This window comes from Condylura cristata, unplaced genomic scaffold, assembly GCF_000260355.1.
Source record: "Condylura cristata isolate star-nosed mole 26May11 unplaced genomic scaffold, ConCri1.0 scaffold00014, whole genome shotgun sequence".
NCBI lineage: Eukaryota > Metazoa > Chordata > Mammalia > Eulipotyphla > Talpidae > Condylura > Condylura cristata.
In genome coordinates, this window is record NW_004567115.1 from 23983869 (window position 1) to 24009459 (window position 25591).

Below are 25591 nucleotides of genomic sequence, written 5' to 3' on the forward strand. Positions count from 1 at the left end.
TAGCTGTCATGTTATCACAGAACAAAACTATGACCTTTCAAATAGGTTGATATATTCTTCATTCACACCCACCTGTAGGACCAGATGTTGTTTCAGGAGAGGATATATTCTGAGTTGCCTTTTCATTTCTCTGGTTTGGTGTAGAAATTATAAGTCTGTCTTGTCCTCTGACACTTATTTCTGTTTTATTACCAATTCCCTTAAAAATAAGGCAAAAACAGGTGATTACTAGGCAAAAGGCATCATTGGCTTAAAAACGTAGTTTAAAATGATCAGTTTGCTTGATTTTATAGCTTTGGATTAGAGTGAATTATCTTAACCATGATCAGAACAATTCTATTAGTCAACAGGATATTTTCTAAAAGAGTATGTAGGAAAAAAACAAAGATCTACTAACACTAAAGAATGAAATTATGTCACCTAATTTTCTGTCAAAATCAAAATATTCTCTGACCTGAATATAACAGTAAGAGAACTTTAGTTGTTTTCATCATTTAGTAAAACACATTTGCACAAAGGTAGAAATGTTATCACATCCTATAAGATAAAATATTCCTTGATGCAGAAATATGTCATTCATGGTAACCAAAATGTGGTCAATAAGCAATTCAGAGCAACAAAAAGCAGGTATAATTACAGTTCTGTCTCATTTTAGGTTTTTTTTTTTTAAAGATTTTATTTATTTATGCGTACAGAAATGGGTACAAGCTAGAGGTGCAGGGGCAGCAAGAGCATTCACCAGAAACAGAGTGGGGAGCAGAACAGGCAGGTCGACGAAGTACACTGCTGAGGGGAGCAGTGGGCAGGTCAGGAGAAGTCTGCTGCGCCATGTGGATCACCTCCCAGGTTGGGATTTAACTCGCACTGAAGCAGCCACAACTTGGCTTAGCTACCCAGTGCAGCACTCTAACTGGCTGCGCCACTAGGGTGGGCCCTCATTTTAGGTATTTCTAATTTAAAGAAACAAAGGAGTGATTAGAATATATAGTGGCATGAATGTATTTTTAAAGCCATCATACTGAAAAGACCAGTTTTACCTTGAATTTCATTTAAAATAGCACTCTTTGGAGGAGGTGACAAAATTTGATTTGTGCATCCAAAAGCAGATAAAACCAACTCTAAAAATTAAGACAATTTGCAGTGGAAAAATAAAAAAGATGCAGAACATTCATTCCACAGAACCAAGTGGATTTTGAATATTTAAGAACTTTATTTAAAAACTTAAAGAACTGGGGCACAGGCCAGAGGTGCAGGGGTTGAGAGGATTTACCAGAGACAGTGGGGAGCAGAACAGGCAGATCTACCAAAACACAATGCTGAGGGAAGCAGCAGATGAGACAGGAGAGGTCTACTGCACCATGTGAGTCAGCTCCCTGGCCAGGGATCAAACTCAGACCACAGTGGCTGGTAAAAGCTTGATAGTGTTGCTATAACCTCTGTTCCAACAGGGAGGCTCCCCAAAGTGGGTTTTGTAACTTAAAATGTTTCCAAGTAGCTTAACCTATTGAGCCTATAAGCAGAAACAGGCTAGAGAGGGTTCTTACACTTCTCCCTAGGAAAATGTATCACTGGTGAGGCATATTCATTGACTATGTTAGCAAACAGGTATTGAAATCTTTCAAAACATACATCTTACAAAGTTCCACTAAATTGAAATTACAAATCCAAATTGTGATTTGGGTTGGGAGACTAGTGCAAAGATATATAAAATGAGTATTACAAATGTTCGGAAAGAATTTTAAAATCTTCAGACTAAGTATAAATGCCTGAAATGGAGGCCTGGGGCCAGTGAAGGAGCTGTTTGAAGAAGCTATTTTCACCCTTCTCCAAGTTATCAAAGTATTTAACTGTTACAGAACAAACACAGTTCTGTTGTTTCCATATAATGCATTCAGATATCCTAAGTCAACGTAGGCCTAACAAAACTGCTGGTGCAATCAAACAGATCAGCAGGTATAATTATTATAATGGTTAATTCCGTAGCAGACAAAAATGATTTCATAAGAAGCAAACTGTGCAACTAAGAAAAACTAACTATACAAACTAGAAATGGGCAAAGTGCCCAGTTTTCTTCCACAACTTTAGGAATCTAAGCTCAATTTTGGCTACACAGCTCAAGATTAATCTAGTACAGATGGCGATATTACAAAAGAGGAAAAAAGAAAGAAGGAAAAACCCCCAAAATATAGCCCTTTTGCCCATGTCTTTTTTGCTCTATCTGAAAGAGTAAACTTACCATACATTTTTAATGCAGTGGATACAAAGGTTACATAAACTATAATTTTGTGCTACTTGTTTTTTGTTTTAAATGCCAAGGTTGACCATCTTTTAAATATCATCATCCCCCAAAGAAACTCATGGAAAAAAGAGGTACCTTTGTTGAATAAACAAACTGGTCAATAAATTTCCCATCTCCTGTAGCATTCTGTAGAGCAAACACTTGTTCAATTTTCACAACTGGAGACATGTTACATTTCTGCAAATCCAGGCTCCCTTTGTGCATTGTAATCGAAGCTGGTAAGGATTTCCTTGCTGCTGCTGTTTTCCAGGCAATTTTAACAGGAGGTGCTTCTTCCTCTTCCACACTTGTATGTCGCCTCTGGCTATGTCTCCGATTTTCAGTACTTGATAGTGAGGATGGTACCTCACCTGCATTGGTCTGTTCTGGCTGAGTATTCAGCACTGATCTTGGTCTTCGAGTTTTTTTGACTTCAGCTTTGGAGCTAACATTCTTTTTTGCTTGGGATAAAGCCTCCTCAGGTTGTTTATCAATATAGATAAAAGTATATTGTTCTATCCTTTCCTCTCGGGTCATTTTCAGTGCTTTCTCAGCATGAGCAATGCCTATATCCCACTGAGCACGTTCTCTCTGAGGTCGAGGTTTCCGAATCTTAAAAAAAAAAAACATAATTGGACATGCTTTACTCTAATAGGCACATATAAATCCATTAGCATTTCCCATGTAGTCTTTTAGATATACATAAATGTCTTCTGTTTCTTCAGTCAAATAAAATGTTCTAGCTCCATAACTCTGAAAAATCACAATTAGAGAACATGCAGGCCTACTCTTCTATAAATCCTCTTTTGCGGACCACTCTGCTCAGTAAGTTCTTCAAAGAGGGAATCACTCAGTAAGTTCTTCAAAGAGGGAGTCACCCATCTCCCATCATGTTTATGAAAAAGCAATCAATAATGAGGGCAAAGAAAAGATTACAAAAATAATTACCTTCGGTAGCCAATAAAACACCAACATCAAAAATTATACCCTAAAGCTCTCGATACCCTAAAGAGCTATCAAGAATACAACAAAGCTAAATGGTAGAAAGCCAGCATTGTAAGCTGTGCTGCTAGTTTGTATTGTAATGCAAACAACAAGATGAAGAAAAAGGAGAAAGGCTAAGGAACAAGTGAAAGATGATAATACATAGAAAAGCATGAACATATGAAGAAAAAAAAGAGAACCAGAATCACAGTTTCTATAAGTCTCTGTCCACAGTTGATCAGAAGACTTTGAATTGGCAAGATAAATAAGAAAACTTTAAATAAAAAAGGTATGTGAGGTCACCAAAGCAATTAGGAATTATCCAGGTGATTATAGGCTCAGGAATGCAGAAATCAACTAATGAAGCCATAAGATGGCTTTGTTAGCCATATGTTGGACATCGGTATATAAATCTGTAAAATGTTAAGTCAAATATCAACCCCTTTGTGATAAAATTTAGCTAACTTTTGAATAATGAGAGACCCACATTAAAATTGGTTGGTTATAAATCTCAACCAGATCAAAAATTACAGTCAAAACAGAATAGTAGTTCCACTTGGTAGTTTGACTACTACCACGTCAAACCTATTTCATGTTTCCATCATTTGTATAACTATGATTGAACCAGTTACTTAAGCTTTCTAGGTAACAGTTTCTCCATCTGTTCAAACACAATTTAATAGTATCTACCTCATATTATATTTATATGTGAAGTTTAAATAAATTATTAAAAGTAATCATTTAAAATAGTGCCTCATGCCTTTTGCAGCAAACATGGATGGAGCTGGAAAAGATCATGCTTAGTGAAATAAGCCAGAAAGAAAAGGAAAAATACTGGATGGCTTCACTAATAGCAGGAATATAACGGCTCAGGAGAGAAAATAATAATAATAATGAACAGCTAAATAAAAGAGACGTTTTATGGGGCTGGAGTGGAGAATGGGATTAAAAATGGGGGGTGGGGGAGTGTCCTGGATTATGGTGATGGCACATGGGTGATTTGGTGATGGGAAGCCCATGGGTATTACAACTGAGATGGAAAATGCACAAAATGATGTGAAAATAAACTATTATTTTAAAAAAATGTGCTTATCTCAATATTTTTAAAACTTTATTTTCATCAAATAAGATTGCTAAATGAGAATAAAAAGGAGTTAAGGAAAAATGATGAAATGAGGGGAAAACCCAAGGCAATTCCACATTTCACTAACGTTGTCAGATTTAAGTACACTAATTCAATTCAAAATAGAATCAACATTGTATTATGGTTCTAGACTTCAATAGTACTATAATTTTGCCTACATGACACAATCATTAAAACCAAACTTCTAGGAGTTAACACATCATTCTAACAACTGTTTTAATTCAAATATGAAACACTTCAAATTACTACACCCAATCACATTTGAGTGATATTAATAAACTGTCAGTTACCTTTTGTTTCTCAGAATGATTGCTGGCTTGTTTGGTTGCTTCAGCCAGTAATTCCTCATATTGCTTATGACCTTTATACTCTCGTACCCGCTTTTCATGAACCCATGCCCTCTCTGGCTGGTTGCTAAAAAATTGGACATGATACTCCCGGGCACCTGCAAGTAAAAATTGTTATTAACCATTTCAGAACATAAGCATCCACATACACTTTGCCAAAAACATGAACCTTACCCAAGCCTCCCAAGTGTTACTATTAAAACTTACATGATTTGTGTTGTCCAAAGATTTAATACACTGCCTATCAATTTAGAGAACTAAATTGTAAAAATCATCTCAAATGATTAAAATTCATTTTAAGAAAATCAGAAGTTCTAATATCAAATTTTGTTATCCTGGTTATACAATTTATTTTTCCTTGCCTCAAACCTTTTTGCAAACAAATCTGGTATGAATGATATTTGCTTTGAAAAAATATTAATTTCTTGAACTTTTAAAGGACAAGTGCTGACCATTGCTTTTCTAGCTATCTAGAGATACAATATACAGACCTACAGGTAAAGGAGAGCTCTCTGAGACTCTTTCAGGGATGTTATGAGAACAAACTATGTTCATTAAGATACCAAGATGTTGTCAACTTTTACTATGTTGATGTGTGTACTTAACACTGAAAAAGCAATTGTGGGTAACAGTGTTGGCTTCTTACCACAAATAAAGGCAATAAAAGAAACCAAGTCATATTAGTGCCATATTCTTGGTGGCCATAAACTGACAGTTTTTTTAATTGTTATCTAATGTTCTTGATGCAGAAAAAATTAATTTTACTGAATTTTAACCCTTGAATACATACATATCTGTTAATATTCTGTGTGACAAAATGTGAAATATGCACTGAGCATGCCAAAGTATTGTACGATGTTTATCTTGAGGAAAAGTACTAGTGTGACTGTGTAAGTTGTAAGGTGAACTGGCCACTCTTAGGGGATTACCATTTTTACTTGAAAGAATTACCGACAGAAAAAGTATGGTTATTGAAATTTGAACATTTGACAGTTATTTCCTCAAAAATAAATAAATAAAGCAAGTCTGTCACTTTAAGGGAAACAACTGACAGCATTTGCTGCCAGTAATGAAATTTGATCTCCCAAGCAAAAATAATTTTGGAAAAACTATCTGCCCCGTGAGTCGTTCTACTTCTCAATAATTAAAGTGTTTTATGATTAGGAGTGATAATAACTGAAATAATTTTTAAAATCATCTATAAAGGAATGGATCAACATTTGGAAGATATGAATAACTTAGCAAACCAGTATCTTTTAACAGCCAGTGCGCAATGTTTCAAAGGTAAATCAGATCAAAAGCAAGAGAACCAATGGATTTTAATCTAACAATACAAAAATTTTACTGATTTCAGATTCCATATTGCAACTAACTCATCAATTGTTGAATTTTCGTATGACAGAAAAATCTACAACTGTCTGAAAAAGCCATTAAAATAGTCTTTTTCCATCGACGTATCTGTGTCAGGCCAAATTATCTTCATATACTTCAACCAAAACAATGAATCATAATAGAGTGAGCATAGAAGCAGATACAGGAATTTAGTGCTTCATTTAAACCAGACAGTAAAGAGATTTGCAAAAATGTGACATGCCATTCTTTTTATTAGTTTTTTGGTTAGGAAATGTGTTATTTTTCATAAAGCCATAATGACAACAATGATTATTTTTAAATATACTAGTTAGTGGAGGTTCTTACATTTTAATTTCTTACTAAAATAAATAGCAGTAGATATAATCCATGTAAACAAAAATTTTCAGAGTCCTCAAATTTAAGAGTAAAGTGGGTCCTGGGACCAAAACATTTAAGAAATGTTGCTATAGAGTACTAAAATTCTGATACTATAGTTCCCAGAACAAGTCAGTATATGACAAACAAGCACAGAAGTTAAGAGGAAGCATTTAGACTATAATTTGAATTGCCAAAACATCATGATCAGAGGTCCTGTGCGTGTGTGTCTTTTTTTCTTTTTTTGGCCTGTTTCTAGAGGAGGAAGCCTTTTATTTTTCTAATAATTTTATTATATATTGTAGAATTTTCCATGGTGAGATGAAAATTAAAAGAAAAAAACTGGCCCTTTCTCAAAGAGGGTTGAAAAAATGCTGCCCTAAGGAAAACATCTCAGTTCATTAGAGAAATAACAGAAATTGGCCTTCTTGGGGAGTCCAAAAATAATCCAGGGAGAGAAAGGCAGTGAGCAGTCTAACTAGAAAAATATGGGTATAGGTGTACACTGGAGTAACTTTATCTGACATTGATTATATCTAGAATTTGAAAAAGTTGTTTTATTGCATATTAATGAGAAATTAAGGAGCTATTTTTGAAATAAAATTAAAATTTCATATACAGTAATACCTCTGAGAAGAAACACACACCCATTTCAGATTACCTTATCACCTAATCTGACAAGAGCCAAACAGAAATTTGTTTATAATTAATCAAAAACAATTTGTCAAAAGTCCAAGGATTTTGAAGGGGAAAAAAAGAAATATAACCTAAACAGATAGGTCAGTTTGTGAGATAGAATAGTGAGTACAAGTAGTAGGGTTAAAATAACAAAACGTAATCTGTTTCCAAAAGTCAAAATTATTTATTCAGAAACAAACATGTAATTCCAAAGAAGGCTAAATTATAGTTTAAAACAAAAACTGAAACAGAAAAAAAAATCTCATTTTAATCTTTACTTTCAACCTCTCACAGAATTCATTCATTTATTACAGGCAAAACAAATTACACAATTTGCCTCTTGGTTAGCATTTTCTTTCCTGTCGGCTGGAAAACTGTAAAATAAGAGTGAAATAAAAACTCCTGGATCTAAAAGACTGAAGAAGAAGTATATCTGTCTCTGAAAAATAAGTTAAAATTACAATATATAAATGTTGAGGAAATGTTTTTATGTAAGAAAAATAATGTACAGGTAAAATCATCTAGTTTTAAACTTAAATATATAGTCACTATGGCCTGAGTTAGATACCCAGTCAGGAAGGTGACCCATATGGCATAGGAGACCTCTCCTGTCTCACCGCTGCTCCCCTCAGCAGTGTATTTTAATGTATCTGCCTGTTCTTCCCACTCTGTCTCTGGTGAATCCTCTTACCCCCTGCACCTCTGGCCAATACCCCAGTTCTTGTATCTATAAATACATAAATCTTTTTAAAAATATATGTATATTAGGATTAAAAGTAATTATAAAATTCAGGAAAAGGCTCCATTTTCTGTTATTATATGTAGAGAGAAAAGAATCTCAAACTTTTTTTTAAATTTTTTTTTAAAGATTTGTTTATTTATGCATACAGAACTGGGATATAAGCCAGAGGTGCATGGGCAGTGAGAGGATTCATCAAAGACAGAGTTGGGGGCAGATCAGGCAGATAGATAAGTACACTGCTGAGGGGAGCAGTAGGTGGGTCAGGAGAGGTCTGCCACACCATGTGGATCAAGTCCGGGGCAGGGAATACAACTCATACTGAAGCAACTGCACTAGCTTGCAACGCTGCATCCTAACCCGTTCCACCCCCAGGGAGGGCCTAATCGCAAACTTTTAATAGTAGTATTAGAAAATGGGCAACTTTTGCTTTTGACCATATATGTATTGTTTTATTTTTATAAACAGAAAAAGCATGTATTTTTGACTCAAACTTATACAGTTAAGTCTTAAACAAGGAAATACAACTAAAATAGACATAATTAAAACATTTTCAACATGTTCTTATAAAGGACTTTATCTCTGTGTGTGAAAATTGTTATACATTTCCAATGCTAAGAATCTGGCTAATAACAATATTGATAAAAATATGAAAACCAATAATGACTATATGCAACCAAGACAGTTTGCAAAGCAGTTCAGATAATTAGCAACACAAAAGGCTTCACTGGCATCAGGTATGTAATATCATCAGTCAAGTTTTATGTTTTCTTGATTCCTAGAAAACTAATTCTCTTAAAACTGCACTTGACCAGGGCACTCCCTTGTGGTGCAACGGGTTAAAGCACCACATTATGAAGCTCACCAAAGCCACTGCAGCACAAGTTCGATCCCTGGTCAGGGAGGTGACCCACATGGCGCACAGACCTCTCCTGGCCCTCCCTCAGCAGTATACTTCATCAATCTGCCTGTTCTGCTCCCCACTCTGTCTCTGGTGAACTCTCTCATCCACTACACCTCTGGCCTGTACCTCACTTGTATAAGCATAAATAAATCTTAAAAAAACAAACAAAAAAAAATGCACTTGACAGTCAAACTGTGGGGTATTACTAGCAATTAAGAGAGATGAAGTAGGGGCCCTCCCTGGTGGCACAGCAGGTTAAAGCACAGCACTAAGAAGCTAAAGCCACTTCAGCATGAGTTTGATCCCTGCCCCGGAGGTGACCCACATGGCGTAGCAGACCTGACCTGCCTGCTGCTCCCATCAGCAGTGTACTTCGTCAGTCTGCCTGTTCTGCTCCCCACTCTGTCTCTGGTGAATCCTCTCACCGCCCCTGCACTTCTGGCCTATACCCCAATTCTGTATGCATAAATAAATAAATTAAAAAAAAAAAGATGAATTACCGATACATGATCCAACATGGATGAAGACCTCTAAAATATTAGGCTAGGCCCTCCCTGGTGGTGCAGCGGGTTGGGGCACTGCACTGAGAGGCTGGGGCCACTTCCGCGTGGGTTCGATCCCCGCCTGCCCCGGAGGTGACCACATGGCTCAGCAGACCTCTCCTGGCCCACCCGCTGCTCCCCTCAGCAGTGTACTTCGTAGATCTGCCTGTTCTGCTCCCCATTCTGTCTCTGAGCCTCTGTCCTGTGCCCCAGTTCTGTATGTACAAATAAAATAAATCTAAAAAAAAAAAAAAGAAAAACTTAAAAAAATAATAAAATATAATATTATGCTAAGTGAAAAGGTCATATATTCTATGATTCCATTTATATGAAATCACCAGAAAAGGCAGACCTACAGAGACAGAAAATAAATGTACCTGAAAATCATTGAATAGCACATCTTAAAAGGGTTTATTTTATGGTATATATGTCAAATCAAGAAAACTATTATTTAAAAAACAACTGAAGGATAAATGTAAATATCAGGATATGCATTTTACCCTAAATTGTCAGATTTGCTTGCTCAATAATACAAATTCAGTTTTTCAGCACTAAAGAAGGGGACAGCCCAGATTATTTCATAAAACTACATTTAAATACTTTCTTTGAAATACAAATGAGGTGAAATTGTGCTTTCATTTGAATCCCATTTGTAAAAAAAAAAAGCTAAAATGAGTAGATTTTCATAAAGTAATTAGACAAAGTCTTTATATAATTTCAAAAGAATAATTTTCTAAGAAATAGAAAACTGAAGAATCACAACTCTCACATGATACAGCCTCTTTAAGTGCTCTGGAGGACCAGCGAGGAACATGAATTGTTTTATTTAAAAAGGGCGCATCCTCTGGTTTCACTCATAGCAGGAGTTTAAAGGCCCATGAGAGAAAGTAATAATAATAATGAACTATATATACCAGAGACATTTTACGGGGGTTGAATAGGGAACGGGATCAAAAACGGTGGGGGAGGGAAGTGCACTGGACTATGGTGATGGCACACCGGTGATTTGGTGATGGGAAGCCCTCGGGGATTACAACTGAGATGGGAAAAGGCACAAAATAATCTAAAAATAAACTTTTTTTTTTAAAAGGGCACATCCTCTTGGGAGACCCTTATTAAACCCTTTTCCCATTCATAAAATCAGATTATTAAATTTGCAATATAATTCAAACATTATCAGACTAACACACTTATAATACAAATAAAAGAACTAGAACTCCCTCTAACCTCTGTAAATTCTGACTGCATGAATTTTATTGCTTTCACTTAATGTATGATGGTTACGGAATAAGATTTCTTGAGATTCTACTGTATTTACTTATCTTCAACAAGGTTAATAATGATGCCTGTTTTACAGCGAGAACTGCATGAAAAATTGCTTAACACAGTGCCTTGCATAAAAGTAGATATTCAACACTGGTTTTATTGTTTTGTTTTTTACATCTGCCCCAACTATGCTTCTAGCTACCCCAACCTTTAATCAACATATTATATTGACAAGATAAGATTGCCTTCTATACCAGGGCAGATTCCTGGCTATGTAGCACAGAAGGCTGACTGTCACAAATAGGACTGGCCAGACTGAATTAGGTATGTTTTCTCCTTATAACAGTGAACAGGGACCAAGCGATACCAAGTTTAAAAAATAACTAAAAGCAAAGAGCAAAGATGTCATAAACAATAAGGAAACTCAATGCATAACAGGAGTGAGTTCACATAGCAAATATCCAAAAATAAATTCTAAGATTTGGCTCCTAAGCAAATCCATTCCAAATGCTAGAATTTCAGGAATCTAATCCACATGGTTTGGTCAAACCCAGGAAAAGGAATAGAGAAATGTTAGAACATCTTTTCTTAATTTTTATTAACATTCCTAAGGTAGGATTCTATGCTATACAGCCAGGTTCAAGTTGAATTCATAAGTATGTCATGGTAAATGTACAGATTCACAGATGAGGTGGAGGAAACTATCATCCTGAAAAATTTATCAGAAAGAAAAGCAACTATCTTGGTAAAAAATTACTATCCATAGGAGTCAATGGTGAAATTAAAATGTTTAAGGAAGGGTTGGCTGAGTTGCCTATTAAACTCATCTAAGACATCTAATTACTTATCCATATGCTGTCTTAAAGAATTCTTATCAAAGGTTAAGTCAGATTATGGAATTAAAGAAAAAGTGTGAAGGAAAGGATAAAATAAAGAGTAAAAAAAAATTCTATTATTGAATGATGATGTAATGAATATATGAAAAAATTTTTAATTTCTATTTTAATGGAAAACAAATTGATTATATCAATTGTAGATATTGCTGTCAGGAAAGAGGATCATGATTACTTCGCTGATATTAAAAACTAAAATAGATGGAATCAACCCAAATGTCCAAAAGTAGATGACTGGATTAAGAAGATGTAGTACATATACACAATGGAATTATTACTCAGCAATCAAAAAAAGATAAATACATGCCTTTTGCAGCAACATGGATGGAGCTGAAAGGGATCATGCTTAGTGAAATAAGCCAGAAAGAAAAGGAAAAATGCCAGATGGTTTCACTCATAGCAGGAGTATAAAGGACCGGGGGGGGAAAAATAATAATATGAACAACTATATACCAGAGTCATTTTCTGGGGGTAGAGTAGGGAATGGGATCTAAAATGGGGGGTGGAGGGAGTGCACTGGATTATGGTGATGGCACATGGGTGAACTGGTGGTGGGAAACACATGGGGATTACAACTGAGATGGAAAAAGGCATAAAATGATTACATTATTTTTTAAAAAACAACGAATATATTTTAGAATCAGGTTATATGTGTGTAATCTTATATTCATATACAACATTTAATATTCAGGTTTATTTTTTCCCAACCTTTTACTTTTGCTTACCTCTTGTGTTAATTTTGGTATGAACCTCAAGCTGGGGATCACTTGAAACCATACAAGGCCACCAAGGATAGGTTCCCACCTTAGACCAAACAAGATCGCCAACCTGGAACCTAATACCAGCAGACACTTCCGTTGTTGGGAGAGAAGATAATACTGGCTGAATCTATAAGAAAAGGTCATAAAACTCCATCAACAGAGAAATTTTAGAAAAGAAACTATGTGCAAAGTACTGTAATAATAATATTCTGTAGTTTAATCACTCTGCTTTCACCTTCTTACACCATATTTGGTCAGAGAATATTCAAGAAAGCAACTCACTGGGGTTTCTTCTTTTACTATTGGATCTTCTCTAGGCTTCTCTGATACAGTGTCAATCCTCTCATTTGGTCCCTAGGTGAAAAGATATAGGTGAAAGAATAAAATGGCAGCAAACCAAAGGATAGTGACATACACGAAAAGGTTCAAAGAAAAATAAACAGCAAAGACAATAAAGGACATTTGTCAACTGAATAACATGAGTAAGAACATAACTTATGTAGTACTTGCTGCTATACATTAGCATTAAATTGTCATTTCATACAATTGCTATAGCTCTTGTTTCTTATTACTTTCAAAACTTAATTTCAAAGTAAGGTGTTACTTTTTTTTTTAACAGTCTGGAAAACAGGCACTCTGAGCTTGCTAGTAAGATATAATTTGAAATTTTTCCAGAAAGTAAAAATATGTATAAAAAGCCTTACATTTTCAGACTGACCCAGTCAGTATATCCACTTGTAAGAATAAGACATATAAAAAATATTCAATAAGAGTGAGGATATACATACAAGTGCTAATGATAAGAACAAATATTGCCACTGTTTAGATGTCAAAAAATGTAGAATTAAATTATAATTAGAAGTAGAATAATACATTATAAAATGACATGGAAAATAACAATATTATTACAATGAAAACCAACTTTACCCCAATAAACATAATAAAAAAAATTCTGACAATGTTACACTGTTTAATCTACCAACTGTGGCTAGGCCAGTTAGCTCAGTTGGTTAGAGCGTGGTGCTAATCTACCAACTGTGTTTTATGAACCTACTCTATAGCAATATACAAAATGAGAAAATCTAAGCAGAGGTATGGTAACCACAGTATTATTTCATGTCAATAATCTACATGGAAATCAGTATCTTCCTATTTTTATTTTAAAAGCCTATATTCAAATGCCTTGAAAATATATGATATGTTGTGTATCAAACTGATCAGTAGTTTTATATTTAGGTAATGAAATTACAAAATATATATATTTTTTTTTTTTTAAGATTTATTTATTTGTGCATACAGAACTGGGGTACAGGCCAGAAGCTCAGGGGCAGCGAGAGGCTTCACCAGAGACAGACTGGGGAGCAGAACAAGCAGACTGACAAGTACACTGCTGAGGCGAGCAGTGGGCGGGTCAGGAGAGGTCTGCCACACCATGTGGTCACCTCTGGGGCAGGTGGGGATCAAACTCATACGGAAGTGGCTTTAGCTTCTTAGTGCTGTGCTTTAACCCAATGCGCCACCTGGGAGGGCCACAAAAATATATTTTAAAATTCATTGTTGCATAGAAGAACTGGGGCACGGGCCAGTGGTGTGGGGGGGGTGAGAAGATTCACAAGAGACAGAGTGGGGGGAACAGAACAGGCAGGTGTATTGAAGTACACTGTGGAGGGGAGCAGCGGGCAAGGCAGTAAAATATAACCTGAAATTATATCCATGTGGGTTAGCTCCCTGGCCAGGGATTGAACTCATGCCACAGTGGCTGTGGATAGCTCCAGATAGTGCTGAGACTTAATCTCTGCACCACCAAGGAAGCCCAAATTAAGAAAATATTGAAGGAAGATCTTCTATCCTTTTGTTTTATGCATTTTCTATATAAAAACAAATTATTTTTGTAATTTAAAATATTTGAAAGTTTTCTCATTTGTCAAAAGAATTAATTTAGATGACTTAAAAAGGTATATCCACTAAATTAGGGCTTATTTAACTAAAAAAAATGGCTAATTTTAGAGGCTACTGAAAATATTCATTCAATTAATTTAGTACTTTTGTAACAAAGTTTTATTAAATAACTTGTAAAAAGGTGTCAAGCTACTAAGAAATAATAAGCCAAGTGAATATTCCAAACTCCAAGTATCAATTATTCAACAGTACCCATACCTATGACAATGGTGAAACAAGTTGATGTGATTCCTAACCTTAAAGAGCTTAGTTTGGGTAGGAAAAACAGACATTAAATAAATAAAATACATAGATTTTCATAATATAAATATGTGAAATAACAGTATGTATGTGTTTATATTTAGATATGAAGAATAGGAAAAGTGTCTAAGAAAATAAATTGTAAATTTGAGAATCAAAGGAAGAGGAGTTAATCCAATAAAAATTGGGGAATATTATATATCAGAAAGAAGAAATGGCATATGTGAGGTTTGTAAGGTGAAAAAGGCAGAAACTTCAAGAAGTTTCTCCCAAAAGGAGAGAGGTTATAAAGTAAGAGTGGAGAAGTAGGCTACATTACGGGGGCTTTATAAGCCACAGTCAAATGTTTTATCTTAAATGCAATAAAAAGCCACTGAAGAGGTTAATAGAGGGAGTAATATATATTGATTTGTATATCTGAAAGACTGTTGGTAGTTCTGTGGAAAATATTCTGGAAAGGCAAGGTGGGGGGCGGGAAGCAGAATGTTTAATTTGGTTATTGAGATTAGAAAAATCCAGATTAAAAAAGAATAGCGGCAATTTATTGATGGGCACAAGATTAGATGTCAGATGCACCTGTGATACCATCATGAATACCTAGTCTGATAATACAAGTTCACTGAGCAAGGAAAAGAAAATTTGTGTTCAAATGAAATTGTTTTTCTTGATCACTATACTGTAATAAAAAAAAAAGCAGTTTAGAAATGTGCACATTTTCATGGACCCTCTTAGTAGCTTCACTTTAGTCTGCAGATGTATCTTAAGCCTTCACCCCAGCTCTTCATTCTCATGCTATAGCAAGAAAACAGGACTACTCAAGGAAGCACATATGTACCCAAGAAGAAAACAAGTCATCCTCCTCCGCACCATTCAATCTTCATGATGTCTGGGTGTAAAGGATCCCATAATTCTTTTTGAGGGTAGATAGGTAAGTGGTGACTAATCTTTATAAACAACTGAATCCTACTATTACAAGAATTAATCTGAAGCCCATTAACATTTTTTTCCTTTTCTGGATTAAAGCTAGTATTTCCTTCCAAACCTTTTTATTATTCAAACAGCTTATCTTTATTTTTATTTTTTTATTTCAGATTGTCATTCCTTTCAAGCTGGCTTGTAGTACTGTTAAAATCACTTTCATAGAACTGACTTTTTTACACAATCATTTTAACAGGAAAAAAATAAGGGAAAGAATCCAAGATTTATTTGAAAATTTTAAGACTTTAAAAAAGGGAAAAAAGTCAAATAAGGATGCTGCAATGAGTACTTCAGTAAATACCACTAGTTAGTAAATTAGTAAAATAATAACATATGCTAATGTGTATGCAAAATAGAAGTGTCAGAAGGTATACTGGATCTGTGACTTGAACTCACAGTTAAGATAAGAAAGAGAAATCAGAGCTAACATAGTATCAGACATACCAGTTTAAGGAAAGGAAATGAAAATGGTCAACAAAAGTTTAATGCTTTTAGGCATCAAGAAAAATAAAGATCAAAAGCTACGAACAGATAACATAAACCTGGATAGGCAATTCATTTTCTTTCGATAGGACAAGCTTACAAGAGATTATAATGAAGTAAGAACAGAAAATACCATTTTTTTTATACTAAGTGTTGCTTTACAGAGAAAACATCAGCGAAAAAGATGAGTTAGTTCTTAATGTTTGATTCATCTGAATTTTAAACATATGATTTTATGGGCATACATTTTTTTATATTTTTTATTGATTCCACATGGAAAAACCAATATTCCAGGAGAGAATCACAGGAAATTTCTTAAACAGGAAAAAAAGTTGAGACGAGTTAAAATTACATTATCCTAAATATTCCTTTAAAAATAAATGGGTCAGCATTTTACAACAAACACAACTATCAAATGATGATGCCACATACCCAGCACTACTGTCATATGCACATTATACCACAATAAAAAATAAATAATTAAAAACTAGTTTTGGTCTAGATTTTATTAAAATCTAGAGACTAATATGCAAATTTTAACACTTTCAAGTCCTTCAACAACATTAAATAGAATCATACTCTCTAAAAGAACTGAAAACTTGTATGCAAAGTGTAAAGAAAATTTTAAGTCAATAAAATGTTCATTTTTTAATTTCCTATATAATTAAGTTTATAATCTTAAAACTTAAAAATCTGTACAAAAAAGAACATCTGCATTTGAGCAGTTCCAAGAATTAAAAAAAAAAATCCTTTGAGACTAGAGAACCATATATAACCCTCTAACTTAATGCTAATAGCACCAAACCAGCTATAAATAAAAATAGCAAGCAAAGAGTTAATGAGAATAAGCCCTAGGTGGTGCTCATGGAAGACCAATGTTTGAATAGGACCTACCCTCACATGCCTGAGGCATTACACCTGCCAAGGAGGAAGAAATGCAGAAACATTTCCACATGTTTCTAATTTAGTAAAAGGAAAAACAGCTAGAGCAGCTTTGTAAAATATACAATTTCAATAGTGATTTCAGGTCTCCTGCTGACTAGATGTTTGGACACATTTTCATTGTTGAGGAGTTACACTTAGGTTGTTCCAAATAACAGCCACTCTTTAAAAGGCGAAGGAGCTCAGAATTGGAAGGAAATACTTGTAGATCAACTACAAAAAAAAAAAGTGGTGAGTAAAATCTTGAAGTGGACCCTCGCTGGTGGTGCAAGGGTTTTGTGTTTGCAGCACTACAAACTAACCACAGCCACTGCAGCATGAGTTCAATCCCCAGCCAAGGAGATGACCACAAGGCACAGCAGATCTCTCCTGTCTTGCTGGCTGGCCCCCTCAGCATTGTACTTAGTCAATATGCTTATTTTGCTCCCCACTCTGTCTCTAGTGAATCCTCTCACTGCCCCTGCACCTCTGGCTTTTACCTCAGTTCTATATGTACAAATAAAATCTTTTAAAAAAAAAAAAAAAAAAAACCTTAAAGTATGTTATGTTAGATGAGAAAGAGCCAGACATAGCAGATATCCAGCAAAGACAGAAATGACATTAAAATCTCATTATAAATGACTATTGAATTTTTACCTAGAAGTCAAACAAAGCAGAAAATGGATATAAAGAGTAAATACTCTTATTCTACCTTCTTGCACACAGTTCTTTTTTTTTTTCTCTTATAAAGACTTATTTATTTATGCATACAGTACTGGGGCCCAGGCCAGAGGTGCAGGGAGGTGGGAGGGATAAGAGATAGATAGAGGATTTACCAGAGACAGAATAGTGAGCCACCAGGGAGGCCCCAGTTCTATTTCTAAAATATACATGTATACACATATTTTTTTTCTTAACTAGCTTTATCAATAAAGGCAAAAGTCTAGTCTTATAAGAAAATTGAATATTCCCTATTTACCTGAGCAAAAGCAAAATGAGCCAGTAAGGCTCAGAAAAGAAGCTAAAACCAAATTCAGTTTTATGCATTTCTGTGATTTCCAAAGGCCAGAATGCATCACATATCTTTTCACTTCAGGTCTATAGTAAGAACTGCTACAGATATATTCATGTATTTATCTACCTAAGAATTGGCATAAGATATTATGTATATGACATAAGAAATTAAAAGACATTTCAAAAACTCCAAACTTTTATTTTATAGATGTATAAGCTAAGACACCAGTATAACTAAAAGTACCTGATTACTTTTATCTTATTACCAGTTTTATTTTTAAATAATACTCATCACTATTTGAACTTACTTACATACACTTATGTATATGTATTTTCTGGCTCCTCTTCCTAGAATATAAACATCTTGCATACCAGCATCTTTATTTTTCACCCACTGCTCTAAATTATTTTTCGTTCATTATGCTAAATTTATTTTTTTTTTAAAGATTTATTTATTTATTCATACAGAACTGGGGTATAAGCCAGAGATGCGGAGGGTGAGAGGATTCACCAGAGACAGAGCAGGGAGCAGAACAGGCAGATCAAGTACACTGCTGAGGGGAGCAGCGGGCAGGTCAGGAGAGGTCTGCCACACCATGTGGATCTCCTCCAGGGCAGGCGAGGATCGAACTCATGCGGAAGTGGCGAGGATCGAACTCATGTGGAAGTGGCTTTAGCTTCTTCGTGTTGTGCTTTAACCCATTGCGCCACCAGGGAGGGCCCAAATTTATTTTTTATTAATATTTTTTTCTTCATCAGTGTAGTCCCCACATTCTTCTACCACCATTATAGCCATTATAGCCATGAACCATCACCAAGTTTCCTTATGTTCATCCTTTCCCTGTTTTGCCCTCCTCCTCCTCTACTATGTTTCAGTTCTATGGTTAGCTTGCTAGTTTTGACTTTTTCTTGATCCTTTAGTTTCTCTATATTCTACATATCAATGAGACTATCCAATATTTATTAGGCTTCTAATTTCAGAAACAAATTCCCTTCCAACTCCATTCATGTTGCCACAAATGGTGTTTGTCTTTGATTGCTGAGTAACATTCCATTGAAGAAACACACTACAACTTTTGAGCCATTCATTTATTTGGGGCACTTGGGTTATTCCCATGTCTTGGCTATTGTAAATAGTGCATAGGAATGCCTGCATTCCTTTTCAGTTAGTGTTTTTGTGTCCTTTGGTAGATTCATAGGTGAAATCGCTGGATCATATAGTAGATCCATTTTTAGTGTTCTAGTTTTAGGGAACCTCCACACAACTTTTCAAACCCACTGCTCTATTGTTAATTCTTAAGAGTCTAGCACACAGTAGCTAGAATCTTGTTAATTGAATTCACACTTAATTGAATAAGAAAACTACAGAAAAATGAGGAAACCTAGAAAATATCACCCTGGGATTTGTTTAAGTGTAGAACCACTGTGCTTTACTCCAGGAGAAAAAAAAAAATAATAATTGAGTTATACAAAGTGACTTGTAACCCTGTCACCAAGGAAAAGTAAGTAAACATTTCTTTGAACAGAAGATAACATATTATTCAGTCATACCAAATACAAAAGTAAACAACTGTCACACACACACAAAAATATACATATATACATATGTTTTGTCCCAAATAATTTTGTCCCATTGCCTGGGAAACTTTCATACCATGTATCATTCAGACTAGAATTACTTTGTTACATAATAATTATGATAAAAATTCACGCTGAAACAGGTATTAAAAATTTAGCAGCAGGCATCTCAAATTACTTATCAAGGTTGACTTACAAAAACTGAAGTTTTAATCAATAAATATTAACTCTTAATTTTAAAAAAGTTGCTCTATTTTCTCAGGGTTTTTTTTGGCATCAAATCCATTAGCAATGAGTGCTAAAACTGGTCTACTGGCAAAAGTTAGTATGAAATAATGAAAAACTGGTATTTTTAACCACTTTCTTTTTGCCTTTCCTTTTCATTCTTCAGAAATGAGTTTATAATAAGTGAGGTTATTAAGTCAAAGAAACAAACAAAATTCTTAGTGTCACATGTTTTACAAGTATCTTTTCATTTTACTGATGTCCATTCATTCATTCAACAAATATTAATTCAATACCTACTATAATAACATAAGCTCCTTGCAGGGATTATCAGAAATATTTATATTTGACAAGATAAAAAGTGGAAAATATCTCTTGAACTTACAGTAAATTTGAAATATTACAACATTTTTCAAAAAGATGTTTCAACTTACATTTTGTTCCTCTGGTTCTAATTTGGGGATTTTATGTGACTTGCGCTCTTCAGATCTGGATGAGTCATGCTTGTTGCTTTTTTTCCTCTTCTCTTTTCTGCTTTCATGCTTTGACTTTGTGTGCTCACTTGCCTGTACTTCATTTAAAAGGTCTCCACAAAGGGAAGACTCAAACAATTCCCTGCCATTCTGGATAGTTTTGGTTATTTTTAGTTTAATTTCAGGTGAGCCAGTCTTCTTTGGAATCACAGTTTGTGGTACCGAAGGAGGAGGTGGTGGCTGTGGAGGAGACGTTTTTTCCAGAATTTCATGTGGTCTTGTGTTTGGGATTTCTGAATGATAATAGTCAGTGGGGCTAAAGTTTCTAACTGCACCAAAGCCATTGGCTGACCCATTAGGATATTGATTATATGACTGGTATTTGGTTTGAGTTTCATACATGTTGATTGAAGGTGGGTAGCCATTTGTGAGTGGAGGAAGATCTTCTGTCGTAGGTGGGTACTGAAAGCCTTGCTGCAAGGTAGCTTCATACGGTGTCTGGCCACCATCTTCAACAATGTCACTGTTGTTATCAAAGGCATCCTCCTGGCGGATATTGGCGGAGTCAATGAGTTGAGGTGGTTGCTGAATTGTGTTTCCCATGATCCCTTGCATGAAAGAGAAAGAGAAATCCATTGTTCTGCTCCAGCATCCTTAACTTTCCCTTTCTCTCATCGGGCCTAAATTTTAAAAGAGATTAAAAGGTATTAATATCCTCATAGGCTAAAGGCTAATCAACTGAAAAGGATTAAACTGAAATATTATGAACGCAATTTTCATATCCAGATATGCATACACACTTATATTTCTAAAACAGCTAGCTAACATAATTTTGACATGGGGCAGATACTTTCCATCATAAATGCTTATCTGTTCAAAATTATCAACTAACCTAATTATAATGCATCATCAATATCTTTCTACATTGTCATATATAGAAAATTTTCATAATAATAATAATGCATCATCAATATCTTTCTATATTGTCATATATAGAAAATTTTCATACATAACTTCATTCTTTAAATTGATGTACAGTAAACAACTATCACTGTGTTGTAGTGGCAGCTGATTTCACTATTTTGAAATCATTCTAATAGTTAATTTCACTATTTTAGCAAAAACACTGTAACAACTACTGCAATATATTTAACTATTTGTGTACTAATAATCATTTAGTTGCTCAGAGAGATAGATGGGCCTATAGGATACTTTGTTGAAACCACATCTTTGTGCATATAAATGTATTTTTTTCCTATAGGACATATTTGAAATTTTTGATAAACACATTAAAACTGTTTGACGGGCAGTACTATGTCAATTTACATTCAATCCAAGAGTGTATAAGAAAGCCTAATACACTCTTGCTAGTATCTGGTTTTTAATCAATGGAACGACTGAGTAGGAGAAATATTTGGGGTGCTTTTACAAAATGTACATGTTATAGTCTATTTCTTGATAAACGTGATTTGGTAAATCTGAGATGAGATCCATAGCATGACTTTTTTTAAAGACTGATTTATTTAAGGTTTACTTATTTAAGGTTTATTTATACATACAAGAACTGGGGTACAGACTAGAGGTACAGGGGCAGGGGTAGTGGTGAAAGGATTCACCGAGAGACAGAGTGGGAGCAGAACAGGCAGACCAACTGAAATATACTGCTGAGGGGTGCAGTTGGCAAGATAAGAGAGGTCTGTTAACCATGTGGGTCACCTCCCTCGCTGGAGACCAAATTAATGCTGCAGTGGCTGTGGCTAGCTTCACAGTGTTGTACTTTAACCCCTTGTGCCATCAGGGAAGCCCCCACAGCATGACTATTTTAAGATCACACTCCAGCTGATTCTGATACACACTCTTGGTTAGATCAATGCATTATAGTATACAACCATGTCACCTCTTCTAGAAGACATATAACGATGTCCACATTTGTAACAATGTTACAGATACCCTAAAACCACTCTACTTTGTCATAAATTTGACAAGTCGACATCTTGAGACAGGATTAAGGAACAGTCCAGAAACTATTCTGATAATTCCATGAATTCCATGAATGTTTCTTCTAAGAAACTGTAAAGCAGAGAGGATTTCACTATTGTAGCAAATCTGAAAAACAGTTTGCAGCTGTCTGGAAAATATTGTGAAAAAAGATTCTGAGGCTATAATTCAGTTCAATTCTATGACTATCTACTATCTACCATCTTGGCTTCAGTGGGATTGACCATGATGAAGCAAACACCATCCAAAATAGCACGGGGCGGGGGGAGTTCACACTATACTCTTTTCAAGGTGTATCCAATTAGAAAGCTGCAGTTCATTTTTGCTGTTAGCAAATGGAAAGAATTTTAGAAATTCTAAACTTACAAAAAAATGAATATGAGAAAACACAGGAAAATCAAACTTGCCCATACTGCTCTATAGTAGTGTAAGGGACTTGTGGTATGGAAGTAAAGAGCATTCTGAGTTTTTAAGCACCTACTCTGAACCAAGAATTTATATTACCTCATTTATTCCTCATAACAATGCTGCAAGATAGATATTGTGACTCCCAGAACAGAAGTAAAAGGAACTAAGCTGGGGGTTGGAGGTTAGGTGACTTACTTAATCTACATAGCAAAGGGGACAACATTAAGATTTGAATCTAAATATTTCTAACTTAAAAGTCTGTGATGGGGCCTCTCTTGTGGGGCAGCAGGTTAAAGCACAGCACTAAGAAGCTAAAGCCACTTGCGCATGACTTTCATACCAGCCTGCCTGCCCCAGAGGTGATCCACATGGCTTGCAGCAGACCTCTCCTGACCTGCCGGCCTGCTGCTCCCCTCAGCAGTGTACTTCTCAGCAGTGTACTTCGTCAGTCTGCCTGTTCTACTCCCCACTCTGTTTCTAGTAAATCCTTTCACAGCCCCTGCACCTCTGGCCTATACCCCAGCTCTGTATGCACACATAAATAAATCTTCAAAAAAAAAAAAAATCGATGATCTTTGCCCTACACCACCTCCACTTCCCTCAGCTATCAGTTTGGGGAGAATTACCTTTTTTTTTCTTATTTAAAGATTTTATGTATTTATTCACATAGAACTGGGGTACAGGCCAAAGATGCGGAGGATGAGAGGATTCACCAGAGACAGAGCCGGGAGCAGAACAGGCAGATAGATGAAGTACACTGCTAAGACGAGCCTCGGGCGGGTCAGGAGAGGTCTGCCACGCCATGTGGATCTCCTCCGGGGCGGGCGGGAATCGAACTCATGCAGAAGTGACTTTAGCTTCTTAGTGCAGGGCTTTAAACCGCTGAGCCACCAGGGAGGGCCCGAGAATTACTTTTTAAAAAAGATTTATTTTTATTTATTTACATGTACAAGAACTGGGGTGTATGCCAGAGGTGCAGGGGGTGAGAGGGTTCACCAGAGACAGAGTAGGGAGTTGAAATACACTGCTGAGGGGAGCAGCAGGGAAGATAGGAGAGGTCTGCTGTGCCCTACTGGTTAGCTACTGGTGAGGATATAGAATTCATGCTGCAGATGTGGGCAATAGCTCGATAAGCTCTGAGACTAGAGCCACCAGGGAGACCCAGGATTACTTTCTTTTGCTCATGTACTTTTTCTTGGTTGCTGCCCAAAAAAGCAGCAACCAATTATTTTGTAATAATCACCACTGACACTTAAAATAGTAGTTGGTATATGCCTAGAACCAATCTAAATGTTTTACAATAGTACATATAGTAAAACATTTAGTTCTCCCAATATCCTTCATATAAATAATAATATTAATTCCCAATACAGATAGGAATAGAGGCATTGAGAAGATAAATGACTTGCTCAAATACACAAGTCAGTTATTAATTGACAGAGCTGGGAATCAATCCAAGCAATCTGGTTTCAGAATCTGTGACCCAAACCAGTTTACTATATCAATAATCTAGATAAATGTTAGAAATAATTATTTCTTTATTAGTTTAAAAATGAAACATTGCACTAATTTGATACTTTGCAAAAATGTATAGCTCACAGACACAAGAAGGATATGTTCTAAAATTATGTAAACATCCATGTATAAACTGATGGAATTCAAAAGTTCTTGGAACTTTCAACTTGAAACAAGTTAAATACTGACACTGGTCAAGATGCAATCTGTGTTTTTGGTTTCTCATAACTGTCAGCTTCCAGATTAGTTTCCCAAATTACACCTATAGGTCTTTTCAGACACAAATGTTTAACTTCTCCTCCTCTTCTCTTCTTTTGTTTCATTTTAGTTAAATTAAGAAATGACATCACCATCTTACAGTTACGTAGGAATTGACAATTATGTATTCCTATATGTTCATATTTGATCTCAAAACAGACAGGGCAGGTGTTAGCTTCATTTTCTATACAACTACATTGAGTATGTAAGAAGCTGAACTCTTAAGACTGCAGAACTGATGATTAAGTCCAAAAGAGTATCAATCTCCTGACTTCTAATATTATGCTCTTGTCCAAATTTCACAGAATATCCGACTCCCCAGAGACAACCACATGTATGCTGAAATACAACCTTAAGAGCTATATATTCAAAACTACATGCATTTTTTTCTAAGTCAGTTTTCCTTTCTGGGGTATTTTTCACTGTTTCCACTATTTTTCTAGCTTCCCAGACTAGAAACGTAAGACTCTGGATGACTGATTCTTCCCATTCAAAGTAGTCATTGAACAAGTCTTAGTTTTTCCTTTGACGTCTTTCAATTGTTCTTTGATATCTACATCCACATCAAGCCAGACCCTCAGCACCTTAATCTGAACTGTGAAAACTGATTTTCCAGATATTTTTGTCACTAACTTCTTCCTATAAAGTTACAGGAAATATCCTAAAACCAAACTTCAGTAAGTTTATTCCCATACTGAGAAACTCTAAAATTTCATATTGTACCAACTCACTTCCATGTCTTTTTTTAAATTTATTTATTTATGCATACAGAACTGGGGTACAGGCCAGAGGTGTAGGGATGGTAGAGGATTCACCAGAGACAGATCAGGGAGCAGAATAGGCAGACCCACTGAAATACACTGCTGAGGGGAACAGCAGGTGAGACAGGTAAAGTCTGCTGTACCATGTGGGTCAGCTCCCTGGCCAGAGATCAAACTCCTGCTGATGCAGCTTCCAGTAGTTTCATAGTGTAGCGCTTTAATCCACTGCACCACCAGGGAGGGCCCCCTTCCATGTCTTTTGATGTCTTCTTTAATTTCATTTTTTTCTTACCAACTAACTTGTATTTGCATGAATAAATTTTTCTGAGCAAACACTGGGTCAAGTATCTTAAGACATGATATCACTCATATTTTCTTTAATGCCATAATAAATAGTTTTCCCAAACAGATGAGAATGGACTTCAAAAAGATCAATTCACCCTTAATCACACAACCAACAGAAGTTGAATAAAATGGTGAAACTCTATATTTGATTCCAATACAATATCCTTTACA

At 35.4% G+C, this 25591-nt stretch overlaps 1 protein-coding gene across 2 annotated transcripts in view; it reads right to left on the reverse strand.

The window, feature by feature from the left end:
• The window catches only part of WHSC1L1 (Wolf-Hirschhorn syndrome candidate 1-like 1), a 99077-nt gene that overhangs the window by 42377 nt on the left and 31109 nt on the right, over positions 1 to 25591 (reverse strand). For both annotated transcript variants that reach the window (XM_004682249.2, XM_004682251.1), the window contains exons 2-7: positions 20097 to 20815; positions 12547 to 12618; positions 12229 to 12391; positions 4697 to 4851; positions 2375 to 2890; positions 73 to 199 (exon numbers count right to left, since the gene is read on the reverse strand). In XM_004682249.2, the coding sequence (XP_004682306.1) occupies positions 73 to 199; positions 2375 to 2890; positions 4697 to 4851; positions 12229 to 12391; positions 12547 to 12618; positions 20097 to 20771 (1708 nt within the window). In that variant the 5' untranslated portion in view covers positions 20772 to 20815. The remainder of the gene's footprint in view (positions 1 to 72; positions 200 to 2374; positions 2891 to 4696; positions 4852 to 12228; positions 12392 to 12546; positions 12619 to 20096; positions 20816 to 25591) is intronic.